This window comes from Macaca thibetana, chromosome 2, assembly GCF_024542745.1.
Source record: "Macaca thibetana thibetana isolate TM-01 chromosome 2, ASM2454274v1, whole genome shotgun sequence".
In the NCBI taxonomy this organism is placed as follows: domain Eukaryota; kingdom Metazoa; phylum Chordata; class Mammalia; order Primates; family Cercopithecidae; genus Macaca; species Macaca thibetana.
Genome location: NC_065579.1, coordinates 22,512,143 through 22,527,077, shown reverse-complemented (window position 1 = coordinate 22,527,077; position 14,935 = coordinate 22,512,143). Strand labels below are relative to the sequence as shown.

Genomic DNA, 14,935 nt, shown 5'->3' with positions numbered 1-14,935 from the left:
TGAGGTTATATCTAGAGTCTCAGTTTGATTCAAGTTTGATTTTTGGCCAGAATGTTTCAGAGGTGGTGGTGTGTTTTCCCATCAGGGCATCAGCATGACAGGTTGCCTGTTTTTAAGAGATTAACAACTACTGATGGTCGACGCTTAGAGCCATTCGTTCATCAGTTAGAAAATGGTGAATCCTCATTCTTTCCTTGTTTGTTAGCTGGATAACTGCATGCAGAGAAACTCCCTCTCATCTGTTACTTGATTATCCAATGGTACAGGAATAAGATTTTAAGCATTTTAAAAAGATGAATCCAGCCGAATGCAATGGCTCATGCCTGTAATCCCAGCACTTTGGGAGGCCAAGACAGGTGAATCATGAGGTCAGGAGATCGAGACCATCCTGGCTAACACAGTGAAACTCTGTCTCTACTAAAAATACAAAAAGTTAGCCGGGTGTGGTGGCACACGCCTGTAATCCCAGCTACTTGGGAGGCTGAGGCAGGAGAATTCTTTGAACCAGGGAGGTAGAGGTTGCAGTGAGCTGAGATTGTGCCACTGTACTCCTGCCTGGATGACAGAGTGAGACTCCGTCTCACAAAAAAAAAAAAAAAAAAAAAGATGAATCCAGGCTGAAAAAAAATACAGCTGCTCCACCAACAAGCTGCCTGCTCAAGGCTGACATGTCACCCCCTTTAATAGGAAACACACTGAGTTTCTCCCCTCCTGTAGTGCTTCCCAGAAACTGTATCTGATGACATTTTCTCTCTGTCCTAGAATTCCAGTGCTGACCATCGAGTCCGACTGGACCTGGGCCTCTGGGACAAATTCAGTGAACTGGCCACCAAGTGCATTATTAAGATCGTGGAGTTTGCTAAACGTCTGCCTGGTTTCACTGGCTTGACCATCGCAGACCAAATCACCCTGCTGAAGGCCGCCTGCCTGGACATCCTGGTATGTGCTTTTTTGAGCGCTCAATGATGGGGCTGGGGAGGGAGAGCGGGCACCGTGGAGGGGAGAGGAGGGGACCAAGAGGCATTGAAGATCTCCAGAGGAGTTTTTGAGTTTCGACTCTAGCACTCACCTGACTTAGTAGGTGGACTCACCTAGCCTCTGGCTCCTTATCTGTGAAATGGGCTGAATTCCCATCCCTCAGGCTCACTGAGGTCTGCGAAGCTCAAATGAGCTGAGGTTGGCAAACTCTGCAGGTGAATGCTGGTCTGTTTCAGTCTTCCTGAATGTTTCTAAGTTCACCCCGGATACCCTGATTTTACAAGAAATAAAATAATCACGTATGCTGTCAGGATGCCTGGCACCTGTCAGTTACCGAGTAACCATTGCCACTCTTCCTCAGGTCTGTTTAGCAAACAGGACACATAAACATTCAAGCTTCCTGTACGACCACCGCACGCAGGGACCTCTCTCCTCTTAAGTGGGAGTGCGTTCGTGTGCTTAATTATAGTAACTGTATTTGCTTTGCAGAATGGTTTATACCCAAAGCTGTGAAAAACCTAATAAAAAGGCAATGCTTTTACAGCACTTCAAAAGCTGATTGTACTTTCCCTATGTTCTGATGCATCCCTGGGAGAGGCTCCACGGGCCTCTCTGCATACATACGTCTAATGGGAGCTGCTCCCATCCAAGGAAACAGTCCCAGCCTGAAGTCCCCACCAGGGAAAGACAGGGTGGACATCCAGCCTGTGGAAGACAAAGGGTGCTGGCCCCCTTACCCTCTTTAAGGCTCTAGAAGCATAGCACGAGCAGGGCAGGGAGCCAAGGGGCATCAGGTATCCCCTTTGTACAGGTGAGGAAACTGAGGCCCACAGACATGCTATGACTGAATATTTGCAGCCTCTAAAAATGTGTATGTTGAAGCCTTAATTCCCAATGTGGTGCTATTAGGAGGCGGGGCCTTTGGGGGGTGATTAAGTTTAGGTGAGGTCACAAGGGTGGAGCCCCAAGATGGAATTAGTGCCCTTATAAGGAGATGAAGTCACCAGAGCTCCCTTTCTCTGCCTTGTGAGGATATAGCAGGAAGGCAGTTGTGACCTAAGAGGAGAGCCCTCACCAAGAACCCAGCCATACCGGCTCCCTGACCTCAGACTTTCAGCCTCTAGACCTAGGAGAAGCAAATGTTGTTGTTTAACGGGCCAGGTCTCTGTTATAGTAGCCTGAACTGACTAAGAACGGGAGGGCAGGGGTCTTCCCAAGGTCACAGATGGGGGTGGTACAAGATCAGGGGTGGAGTGGGGTATAGAGCCAGGGTGGTACTGGGCTACCTCCAGGCCTAAGAGGATGTAAAAGAGGATGATGAAGCATAAACAGGAGCCCTTAGGGACAGCCGAGATGAGAGAGTTGTGGGCCACAGTGAGAGAACCAGCTAGACCACCAGAGAGTAACAGAGACAATTTGACAAATCAATAATGAGGATTAACAATGAGCTATTAGAACAATGTACAAAAATTACTGGGTCTTTTAATGCTTTCCTGACAAAAACTTAAAATGTAACACTCAGTAGAATTTCCCCTAAACCTCAGAACGCTTGCAAGATATTAGCAGAGACTGGAGTTACCACCACAGTGTCTGAGTGGTCTGTGAGGTGACACACAGCAAATCAAGTCCACAGTAAGCAATGCTATGTCATTCTGACAGCCTGTATCACACAGCCACCCAGCAGGGCCTGGAGCCTTCCCAGTCCTCAGGTTCTGACCTTGACCTTCTCCTTGTTCCTTAATCCTTCTTTTGTCTAGTTGCCAGATCATGACAGTTTGTGATTCTCAGCCCTAGCATATGGAGTGAGAGGTATACTTTGAGATCCTCTGGGAAAGTGGCTTATTTCTGCACAGCCACACACTTAGTGATCGGGGTGCAGTCTCCACAAGATTTAAATCCCCTTCCTCAATTTAGAAATCCCCTTCCTGCCTCCAGCAGCTCTCTTTCCACATCTCAGCTTATACTGAATCCTGCAGCAGTCTTCCAGCCCCGTGGATCCAAGAATTCGCCATTAGCCCCTCAGTAGTCAGGTAGAACAGAAACCAATTTTTGTGACCTTGGCCAAGTTATTTAACTTCTCTAAGCCTCTGTTTACCTATGTATATAAAATAGAAATGCAAATCATTAAGGCATTAAATAAGGTAATTACTTAAATGGGATTAACTATATTAACAGCTGTAATACCTAGCATACAGCAGGTACTTAACCAATGACGTTGACAAGGCCAAAGCTGGGTTAATGTGGGCAATTTCAGCCCTGTGGTGGGAATCAGGAAACTTTCAACCACTCCTTCCTGGGCCATGGGGGTGAGGAGTCTGGGTTGGGGTGCAATAGGCCAGCGAGGAAAATGTCCTGATAGTTAAAGGGCAAAGACCTCCAGTCACACAAGACAAAGCTCGAAGGAATACGCATTTGGCCCTAGGCAAGAGCTTGTTTCCAAGAATTTGTAGCAAAGGCAGTTAATCACAAGATCCTGCAAGTACAGAAGTTCAAAGAGCATATTTTGAATGAGGATGTTAACTGGCACAGCTGTTTAGAAGAATCTTCTTATCTAAGTCATTGATATGTAGATAGAGTGGGACAGAGAAACCGAGAGGATGAACAGACAGACAGACGCAGGCTGAGGTTCTTCTCAGACCCTAGAAAGGAAAACCCAGGCTCTCTCAAGGGTCACCAGCCCTGATTGAGTATGGCCTGTTCAGAGCCACGTGTCTCGTTGTGTTGTGTGTGGTCTCTCAACAAGACAAGGTAATATTTCTGACTGTGCGCCTGCCAGGGCTGGCACTTTCCCAGGAAGATGCGGTCAGCTGTGGGACACGCAGTCGAGGCTCTCCGGGAAGGGTCGATTCAGAATCACGAGGTGAGGGCCCTCATGATACAGGCGGAGGATGGAAGGCCTCACCTGTCCTGCCCTTGCTCACCTTCCACGGGAATTTCCCATCCTCGCCTCTGCTCGGTGGGGACCCTTTGGTGGGCAGCCCATAGCCGGGCTTCCTGCATGAGGTTGGAGCCAGAAGATTCTGAGGCCATGCTTTGAGTTTCATGTTTTCCCACAGGAGCCAAGTAGCCAAAAATGTCTCTATTAAGATAGGCAGACTCTTCATAACCACTGCAGATGGGGGTTTTTTTATGTTCACTCAAGAGTTGGTAGCATCCTAGGGCTGTGTTCAGGCAAGTGAGGGAGCCCTGGAGCAGGAGTGGCCCCTTCACCTGGCTCTGCCCTCATGTTTCCTTCTTGTTCAATCTCCTTTGTCTCCTTTTTGCCTTTTCTTCCACCCCCTCTCACCTGCCTCTTCTCCTCTGCAATAATTAGGATCAAGTCTCTCTCAACTTAAAATAAAAATCATAAAAATAAACCTTGAGGTGGTCACACTTTGGTTTCTCTGCCTCTTCTCTCCCTCCACCCCTCTTCCCTCCCTCCCTTCCTTCTCTTCCTCCTTCCACAAATATTTGTTGATGACCTACTGTGTGCCGGGCACTATTCTAGGCTCTGAGGAGGCAGCAGAGGGAGCCACGCTGAAACCCCAGCCCTCACGGAGCCGACCTTCTCCTGGGGGGACACAGACAGTAAGGAAGCAGATACACGGATTAGACAGCGTCTTACGTGCAACAAAGGAGGACAGAAGCAGAATCTGGGATGGGAGGGAGGGCTGGGGCTTGTTTCCGTAGCTCAGACACAGATGGCGTTTGAAGAAACCCGAATGAAGAAACAGAATTTCCCAGTGTTTCCCAGAAAGAGCCAGGCCCAGGAGAAGACCCTGATGGGAGGGGTGTGCGAGTCCTGGGGAGCCTAGAGAGAGTGGAGTTCAAAGGCCCTGGGGCAGGGGAAGCCCCGGCAGGTTGGAGGAAGTGAGCGTGCCTGGAAGGGAGTGAGCCGGGGGGACGAGACCTTCGTCCCACAGAGTGGGGCCTGTGATCCTGCACAGATTCTCCTCCTTGGTCTCCTAAAGAGTCACTGGGTTTTGAGCAGAGGTGTACTGCGGTCTGACTTTTGGTTTAAACGTTCGCTCTGTCTCGTCCTGCAGCACTGCGTCAATATTGCTTGAAGTCATGATTCTCACGCGTATTTACTGAGCACTTACTTCGTGGATGTGTGATGGCAGAGTGGAGAGTCCCTGTCCTGTTGCACTCTACAGTCAAGCTCTCCAGCCCCGCCTGGCCTGCTCCTCCTTTTGCCACAGTGTTTATCTCCTCCACTCACCCCCACCCCCACCCCACTGCACCCCATCCTGGCTCCACACGGACCCTGCTCCCCCTCAGCTTGCCCAGCTGTTGAATGTGGGCTCTGAAACTAGCATGCCTGGGTTCAAACTCCGGCTCTGCTGCTTACTAGCTGTGTGACCTTGGGAAAGTTACTTTCCTCTCTGAGCCTCAGTTTCCTCGTATTTACGAGGAAGATGGCAATAGCAGCTTCCTTTCAGGCTCTAGAAAGCATGCAATGAGGTGGCACGTAGAGCTTGGAACAGTGTGTGGCACCCCACAGGCCTCAGTTACGCTGAGTGTTATTGTGAAGTTGCACTACGCCCTCAGGGGTCCTGTTATTGTCCACATTTTGCAGGCGAGGCAGCTGAGGCCCAAGGGGAAGCCAAAAACCCATAGAGCTCCCCCGAGAGAGTTTCCAGCCTCCGGATAAAGGAGGGCAAAATCGCTTTTGCAAAGTAGAAAACCTTGAGCAATTTTCAGATGAGAAAATGACTTGCTTTGCCAGGGTTTGTTTAAAGACTGTGGTGGAGAATTCATTAAGTAGCTGTATTTTTTACAATGAAATGAAACCCTGTGGGAACACAGTGAGGGATAATGATCCACTTGTGATTCTGAAGACAGGGTTTTCATAGCAGCCGCCGTGGGCAAATGACGGGGAAAGCTGGTATGCCACAGTGAGGCGTGGGTGGTGCAGCCAGGCCACTCCGCAGAAGCGAGAGGGGCCTTCCTTCCTGGACCGGGGCTCAGGCCATCTTGCCTCTGCCAGGGTTGCCCTCGTAGAAGAGCCGTTGCCTGTGTTTCTCAAAGCTGGAACTTCAGAAACGCAACTGATTGTATTTGTCAACATGGGAGAAAGCTCAGAGAGGCGAAGCGACTCTCCCCAGGTCACACAGCTGGTAAACAGTGGAGCCAGATGTTGAACAGAGGCGAGCTGCCCTCAGAGCCCACATTCAACAGCGTGGGCAAGCTGAGGGGGAGCAGGGTCAGTGTGGAGCCAGGACGGGTGGGCGGGGTGGGTGAAGGAGGTAAACACTGCGGTAAAACTGGGGGCAGGGCAGGCGGGCTTGAAGAGCTTGACTGGAAATTCTAGGTGTCCATCTGGCCCAACTCACAAGGGCGCCTCTCTTGGCTATATCACCTCCTGGCGCTGCCTCGAGCCTCAGTCAAGCTCTTTCCTGACCCAGAGCCTTTTTACATCCCATTCCCTCTGTCTAGATTGCCCACCCTCTTCTCCTCACATCCTTCCTGGCCTATTCCTCGTCTCAGCCGAAATGCCATGTCTTCAGAAAAGCCTTCCCCGACCAGCCACCCGATTCCTTCCTCACACCGCGGGTCTGTCCCAAGCTCTTAAGGCACAGCGTAATTACAGGTGCATTTCCCAGCAGCTTCTCCCCGGTCTCTTGTCTCAGTGAGAGCAGGAACCATCTTTGGGTTGGTCGCTGTGGCAGAGTTCCAGGCTCGAAAGGGGGATTTAGCGAATAGTTGTGAATGAATGAATGGGCAAATGAATTAAAAGTCACAATTCAAATTCCAGCATATATACTGCCTTTGGAATGTCACGTCTGTTAAGGCTTCAAGATTTAAAGTCTTTCCCTACAAGACACACGACTTCCTGAGTCCTGCCACCCACCCACTGCCCTTACTGCCCCCAAGGAAAATATTCCCATGCCAGTCACAGCGGCACCTTGCTTCTGGTGACGCAAAACTGATGGCCTGTGTGACTTCAAAATGTGATTTGTGGCTCCTTGAGGCCCTGGAGACCATGCAGCTGTATAGCCATGGAGGGCTGTTCCCATGTGAACCTGTTGCTCCCTCTCCCCTTCCTGGGACTCAGTAGAGATGAGAGCCCAGGCTGGTGGGGAGCGAGCTCTGGCCTTGGAGTCCCACTGCCCGAGCTCAGGCTTCAGCATTGCGCCTGGGCATCTGTGCCGTCATGAGGAGGCCCTGGGTCTCTCCTGACCTCAGCTTACCCACCCGTAGATGTGGCACGATTACCGCATGAGGCACCAGGAATTGCTGTGGGGTAGCCAGTGTAGTGGTTAAGAGGGTGGGCTTTGCAGTCCAACTCCCTGGGTTCAAATCCCAGCTCTGCCGTGTAGGAGCTGAGTGAACTTAGGGAAGCTAACTTACCTCTCTGAGCCTCAGTTTCCCCACCAATTGAATAAGTAGAATAGTAGCTCCTCCCCATTTAGGTTGCTGGAATAAAGAATTGAGTTAATTAGTTCCTGGCGCCTGGTGAGCGTTCCTCTAAATAAGCCGTAATCGTCAGTCTTGAGTAAGCCTAGGCTGCCTTTGTGAAGTGGTGTGTCTGAGCGGCTAGGCAATAGCACCTGGGGCTGCGCCGTCACGTTCAGCAGCTGTGAGGCAGTTGTGGCTCATGAGCACCTGGAAATGTGCCTGGTGTGAAGTGTGTATTGCAAAATAAACACTGTCTTTTAAAGACATAGTATTTAAACATGTATAACATCTCCTCAATGATTTTTTGTATTGATTACATGTTGAAACAAAAATAATTTGGATATCTTAAGTTAAACTAGATTATTAAAATAATTCCATCTATTTCTCTTAACATTGCAAAACAATGGCTACTAGAGTGCTGGTCTACAAAACAGAGACAGTGACGGTGACAAGGCTCTCCTGCTGCTTCTAACGTCTGGATTTTCTCCTCAGTGAAGGCAGGCTGGCTACAGGTCCCATTGGGGAAAACGTTCTGTTCCCATGAACTCATCACAACAGGCACTGTGTGTGCTGCATGTGTCATTGTTATTAGTATCTCTACTTAAACGTTGTTACTAGTATCACTACTTAAACATTCCCACAGGCATGTGGGGATAGATTGTCAAATCAGTTCAGGATCTGCCCGCATGTTGCCAAACACAATCAGTGTAGAGTGACCAAGATGTGTGAACAACCTGAGCTTTCTCCTTTGCCTGAAAACCAGGCAATCCCTTGATGCCTCCCTCCGAGGTTTACAAGATAGAAGAGAGTCTGATGAAGGAATTCAGTTTGTTCATTCAAGAAATATTCATTAACCACCTGCTGTGTGGAGGACACTGTTCTAGACATTAAAGACACAGCAGAGAGCAAGACAGGTGTAAACAGCAGTCTCATTCTCAGAGCTCATATTCTAGAAGGGAGATAGGCCAGGAAACTCAGATCGTGACAACTGCTATGAAGAAAAGAAAACAGGGTGGTGGTTTGCATTGTGGAATACTACACAGCAGTGAAAAAGAATGAACTATTGCTGTGTACACTCGTGTGGGTGAATCACACAGAGATAATATTGAGTGAATAAAATCAGACACAAAAGAGAATATTCTGTATAATTCCATTGATCTGAAGTTCAAGAACTTGCAAAACTAACTTGTAAGAATAGAGGTCAAAATAATGGTTACTTTTGAGGAAGAGGTTTGATTAGGAGTAGTCAAAGGAGCCGGTAGGTGCTGGAAATACCCGTATCTTGATCTAGGTGGTAGTTGCACAGGTATATGGTTAGGGAACATGCCTTAAGCTGTACTCTTGAGATTTGTGTACAGCTCCAGGCTTGCATGCTATATTCATCATCTATTGCAGTGTAACAAAATACCACAAAACTTAGCAGCTTAAAACATAAGCATTATTATCTCCCATAGTCACAGTGGTTCAGGAATCTGGTACTGACTTCATTGAGTGGTTCTGGCTCAGTGTCTGTCATGAAATAGCAATCAAGACACCAGTCAGAGCTGCAGTCATGTAAAGAATTCCAGAGGCTGGAAGCTCTCTGCCTCCACAATCACTCATCACATTTGTCTAGCAACTTAGTGCTGGTCATTGATGGGAGGGCTCAGTTTCTTCCTCTGTGGACCTGTCCATGGGGCTGGATAACTGTCCTCTTGAAATGTCAGCTAGCTTCCCCCAGAGCAAGAGATTCAAGAAAGAGCAAGCAAGAAGGAAGTGACAATGCTTTTTGTGACCTAGTTTCACAAGTCACACACCATCACTTTCACCATATTCTATTTGTTAGAAGCAAATCGCTAAGTCCAGGCCACACCCAAGAGGAGGGGAATTAAGCTCCGCCCCTTAAAGGGAGTAAGATCAAAGAATTTGCACACACATTTTAAAACCACCACATGTTATACCTCAACTTTAAAACAATGTTATTTCTTATTCCAAAAACCAAAAGCATGATGGGATAGAAAATCATGGGTTTTAGAAAGCATTTTCACTGAGGCTTTAGAGGAGGTGACATTCAAGCTGAACTCTGAGAAGTGAGCCATGTGAAGATCAGGGAAAAGCACTGAAGCCAGAGGGAAAAGCAAGTACAAACACTGCCTCAGCGGTGCGTCACTGAAGCTTCACAAAGCAGACCAAGATGGCCAGAAGTTCATGAGCAAAGGAAAGGAGAAGTAGTTGAAGTTGGCAAGGTAGGGAGAGGCCACTGAGGCCACAGGAAGAAGTCTGGATTCTATTCTGAAGGGGACTAGAAGTCATTTGAGGAGTCTTCTCCTCTGGTGAACATTTTGGACAACATGCTCTGGCTGCTGTGGATTGACCATGTAGTACTCAAGCAGGAATGGAAATAAGGGATCACTTCAGAGGCCCCCATCATGAGAGAGGTAATGGCAGCTTGGTGGACAAGCCCCTGGTTCTGCCTCTGGGGTCCCGCATCATCAGATTCTTCCAGGGTTCCATTATCAAGCAGGCCTACCCCAAGACACACACAGAACTCACACTCCCATCAGAAGCAGTAGAGACATGCACAGTTGTCTTTGCTGACGGCAAGAAGAGAAGGTTCTTTTTGCCCTGAGGAGGATCAAGTTTGACCATCAACTGGAGCTTTGTGTTGTCCAACAGGGCCCTGCTTTGGTGAGACAGCCTGGCCTAGGCTATTTTTACCCATCTCGTGGGGCCTGGATGCTGGTCTTTCCAGATAAGATGCCTTCCTTTCAAACAAAGAGTGTTTTAATCCGGGAGAAGTACTTGGTGGTTGCCACTGGCATTTGATTTTAGTGTGACAAAATGAAACGACTTGGGTTCTCTCCAGAGACAGAAGCAGCCGGAAGCAGTGAGGAGGATGCCCGTTTCACCTGGGGCCATCCTGTTTCAGGCTGGGGCCGGGGCAGCGAATGGAGGCTCCTCGGATAAAAGGAGACATTGAGCAGTCTTCCTCCTCAGGCCACGTGCGTTCCTCTCTGGAGGTACCGATTGTACTTGGTTTCGGCTTTGAACTTTCTAGGAAGAGAGGCAACAGAACATGGTTTAAATGCCTCATCAGAATCCAAATACATTCTACCTTTTGAGGAGGAAAACCTTTTCGAATAGAATAGTTAGAAACATTTGAGGGCTGCAGTTTGGATGTGGATTTCTAAGTGAGTTATTGGCAATTTGCGAAGTCCTAAATCCTGATCTTCTGTTCCTTTCCGACAAATCTCTGGATTCTTGCATTTTTGCAGGGGACAGATCTCATGCATTCATTTCTTGGCAGCACGTTAAAGATGCAAAGCCTTATTTAGTACCCATTTGATTCCAGACTAGAAATGTATCCGGGGATTCGGGGCCCATAAATATTGAGCATACTACCTTTGTTGTTGTTGTTGTTGTTATTGTTGTTGTTGAGACAGGGTCTCACTCTGTCACCAAGGCTGAAGCGCAGTGGCGTGATCCCAGCTCACTGCAACCTCCCCCTCCCAGTGCAAGCGATTCTCCAACCTCAGCCGCCCCAGTAGCTGGGACTACAGGTGTGCTTCACCAGGCCTGGCTAATTTTTGTGCTTTTTGGTAGAGACAGGTTTCACCATGTGGGCCAGGCTGGTCTCGAGCTCCTGACTGCAGATGATCCATCCGCCTTGGCCTCCCAAAGTGCTAACTTTGACTGTCACTTGATAACTCCCTGCATAGGCAGTATTTCCTCATGTTTCTCCAGGTAGTTGAAGGAACATCAGGCTGGGGATTGGAAGACCTGTATTCTAGGCTCTAGCACTGTTGCTTGTGTGATCTTGGGCACACTTGATCTCCCAGGGCTTTCAGGGGAAATGTGAGGCTTTATGCCCAATGACTTCTGAGTTTTCTTACTGCTCTGACATTGGGAATGGCTTCATACCCCATTAGTTACCAAGGTGAAGTGAAACAAGTCAACCAGTTGGGAACCCAGAGGAAATGGCTGGGCTAGCTCAGAAGGGCCTCTGGGCAAGTATCTGGGAGGTGAAAATAACCACCCATCCAATGAAGAGAGATCATGGTAGTGTTTGGATAACCACTCACAGTAACGGTCAATTGCTAATTCACTATGCCACTTGATTATATAGTAGGAGCATTAAGAAGTTTGATGACATGTCCTGATTTAGATATCTCTACCACCCCTCCCAATATAAAATGAGGTTTCTGTTTCCAGGCCACAAGCTCTGCACCCCTCTACACCAGGTAGGCCACCGTGAATAGTTATGCAGTTATGTGCTGCACAGAAGTGCCCAGTAAGGCTGATATTGAAGTCAATACTGGGCTAAAGGTGATCTAACCTTAGAGAGGTGTCTAGGTTTGAGTATTGGCATGAAGAGAAAATGAGGCAGCTATGGAGCAGTGGTTAAAAGCACAGGTTCTAGAAAAACATAGCCTAAATCCAATCATTCTACTAGCTTACGTGACCTAGCATAAGCTATTCAGATGTGTTTCCTCAGCAAATAGTAACAACTCATGGGTTGATAGGAGAAATAATACACTAGTGTTTAGTTACGGTACCTGGTTAGGTGATCAGCAAAACATTAGCTCTTACTGTATGTTAGGGATGAAGAGTGCTACTCATTCACAGTTTTCCTCTTGGAGTTTGAACCAATAACACACTGAAGTCAGACTTTTAAAAAAATATACCAACAGAGGCGCTGCACCCTCACTCTATCGGATGTCCTGGTGCCTTCCTCCATATACACGCTGGAGTCCTCTGTGTAGGAAGAAGGCTGGCTCCTAGGTCACTGCCTTCTTGGAGATATAGAGAACCCCAAAGCACGTGACCATCGCAGTGCAACTGTCCCATCGTGGTTCATGTGGTCCACTGGGTGTGAGGCTCCTGTGGATCCACCACCAGTCAGATGGGACTGACTTCCCCATGGGCAGTGTCCTGGTCCCAAACCCCCAGTGTTTCCCCGACAAGAGGAGAGATTTGACAGAAGGTTTTGTTTTAGGAGACCTGATGGGAATAGGGGCAGGATGCAGAGGCTTTACTACGAGGAGTTCCCTCCCAGGTAGGGGGTCCTGTGTCTTCCTCAGAGGCCACTCGTCTCTGCACATGGCCATGTAACAGGAATAAAGCAAGCCTTTCCGATCACATCTGTCCTCCTGTAGGTTGATACTGAGGTGGACATTCACAGGGCTATACCCAGTCAAATTAAGTGCCAGTATCTGGGAAAAACTCTCAACTTCTTCAGCCTACTGAGTTGTTCACTTTCAATTTACTTCTCTCTGTGTTTCAAGCAGCTCTGAAACTTTTTCAGAGGGAAAAGTCAAGTATGGCAACCTGGTCAGACACCTTTTACTGCTGGTGCAGAAATGTGGTTCTGGGTGGGGAAGTGCTCTGGAATGCACAGAGCTCCTCACCAGCGTTTAGGCTTCATAGGGCAGTGGAAACCTGAGCCCGGATTGAGTATCGACAGAAGCAAGGCATTTTCAGTTTGTTTTGCTCTGAGTGAGGCTTAGAGGCATAGGGCAGTGAGCAGGAGTCTCCTCAGTAGCTGGCGCCCCAGGGGGCCAACAGGGTTATGTGTCAAGCATACACTGGGTGGGACTGGGAGACTCTGGCGGAGTGACTCAGGCTTTTTGCCTGTAGAAATCCTGTCAACACCTTAGGGTTTGGTTGAAATGCCACCTCTTTATGGATCTGCCCTTGATTTCCTCTTGCCTATTTCTGAGCTTTCCTTCTTCTGAACTCCCTAATACCTTGCTGGTTTCACTCACGTGCCTTGTATTGTAGCTGTCTGTGTAACTGTGCGATCAGAGGCATCATGGGAGAGTCAGCCTAACTTGGGTGTGAGTCAGATTCAGTTACATGTTAACTATGTGACATTGGGCACATCTTAAGTCCTTCATTTGTAAAATAATAATAATATTCATTTTACCAAGCTGTTTGAAAGATTGAATATAGGGTATGTATAAAACTTGATATATACTATGCATTTAATAAATGATATTGTCATTTATTGTACACCGTAAGCTCTTAAAAAATAGACTCTTATTCATCTTTTTTTTTTTTTTAAACCTCCAGCACCTGGCACAGTGCCTGGGACATACTTAGGTACTCAGTAAATGTTTATTTGAATCAAATAATGAATTACTTTTAAAAAGATATTTCTCAGAATTTCTTGGGTCCTGTTTAGTATTTCCTAAAACACTTCGGCCCCTAGGTTTTGACTTCTGTAGTCTCTTAATGAAAGAGCTGAAGAAGACATTCAACATGTGAAAGGGGGACAGACTGCCCCATGTGATGTAAGAGCTTCTTGGAAATCTTCATGTTATTTCCTGCTTAAATCTGATTGATGATTTCAGGACAGGCTGGCTTAGAACATCCATCAATTTTTTTTTTCCCCTTCCAGATTCTTAGAATTTGCACCAGGTATACCCCAGAACAAGACACCATGACTTTTTCAGACGGCCTTACCCTAAATCGAACTCAGATGCACAATGCTGGATTTGGTCCTCTGACTGACCTTGTGTTCACCTTTGCCAACCAGCTCCTGCCTTTGGAAATGGATGACACAGAAACAGGCCTTCTCAGTGCCATCTGCTTAATCTGTGGAGGTACCAACTATGTAGAAAAGCCTCATGAAATTCCATGAAGAACAGTTGATACTTGCCATTCGTGAAAAAATTCCTCATTTCCCTTTTGGAGTTGTTTACATGGGAAAAGATGTGAATAAAGCCAGGCACACATGTCTGGGTTCATTGTATTTTTTCATGTTGTTACAAATTAACTAATGGTATTTGGGATCCTTCAGCTCAGAAAGAAATCCCAAAAAGCTATTACTCCAATTGCCACAGGGTTTGGTTTTTTTTTTTTCCTTAAGTGTAGGATCAGACTATTGTAAAATGAATTGCCTGGGGACATTTGAATGATGACCAGGGACTTGTATGTGCTGTTTGTTATTTAGTGGGTAGGTATACAAGTATTTGGCTGGGCCCTCCCACCAACCCTTGGAGGACTGGGATAAAATTTAGCTTTCTTCTCTGTAGTGACCCCTACTGGCCTACAGGAGGCTGACTCGTAAGTGGTTAAAAAGTAATGGCTTTAATTAAGGAGCCGATATACTTTGTGCTAAAATAACCATCCTGCTCAAGGTTTTAATTCAGTTCGGTAGTGACACCTTCTGGTCACAGGAGGTAATTCTTTCCCTGGGACAAAAGCAACCAGCCATCAAAATGTTTATACTACCAAGGGGGGCGGTTTTTTTTTCTTTCAAGTATCACTGCTTAAAGCAATTGCGTAAGTCTGCAAATTTGTGTATGTAACTGAATTACCAAATTAATGAACTCAGTAGGAATAAGGAAACAAGGAAGAGGGGAAAAGGGCATAAATCCTGATTTTATTTAATACTTTATTCCTGGTATGTAGACCGCCAGGACCTTGAGGAACCGACAAAAGTAGATAAACTACAAGAACCATTGCTGGAAGCACTAAAAATTTATATCAGAAAAAGACGACCCAGCAAGCCTCACATGTTTCCAAAGATCTTAATGAAAATCACAGATCTCCGTAGCATCAGTGCTAAAGGTATGTCTTTGTGTTCTCAGTA

General features: G+C 47.2%; 2 protein-coding genes across 6 annotated transcripts in view; both read left to right on the top strand.

The window, feature by feature from the left end:
- OXSM (3-oxoacyl-ACP synthase, mitochondrial) overlaps positions 1–14,935 on the top strand; it is a 488,173-nt gene that overhangs the window by 273,073 nt on the left and 200,165 nt on the right. The gene's annotated exons all lie outside the window — the stretch shown is intronic.
- Positions 1–14,935, top strand: part of RARB (retinoic acid receptor beta) — a 770,770-nt gene that overhangs the window by 752,632 nt on the left and 3,203 nt on the right. For all 5 annotated transcript variants that reach the window (XM_050779494.1, XM_050779495.1, XM_050779496.1 and 2 more), the window contains 3 exons: positions 763–939; positions 13,739–13,943; positions 14,755–14,913. In XM_050779494.1, coding sequence (XP_050635451.1) covers positions 763–939; positions 13,739–13,943; positions 14,755–14,913 — 541 coding nt within the window. The remainder of the gene's footprint in view (positions 1–762; positions 940–13,738; positions 13,944–14,754; positions 14,914–14,935) is intronic.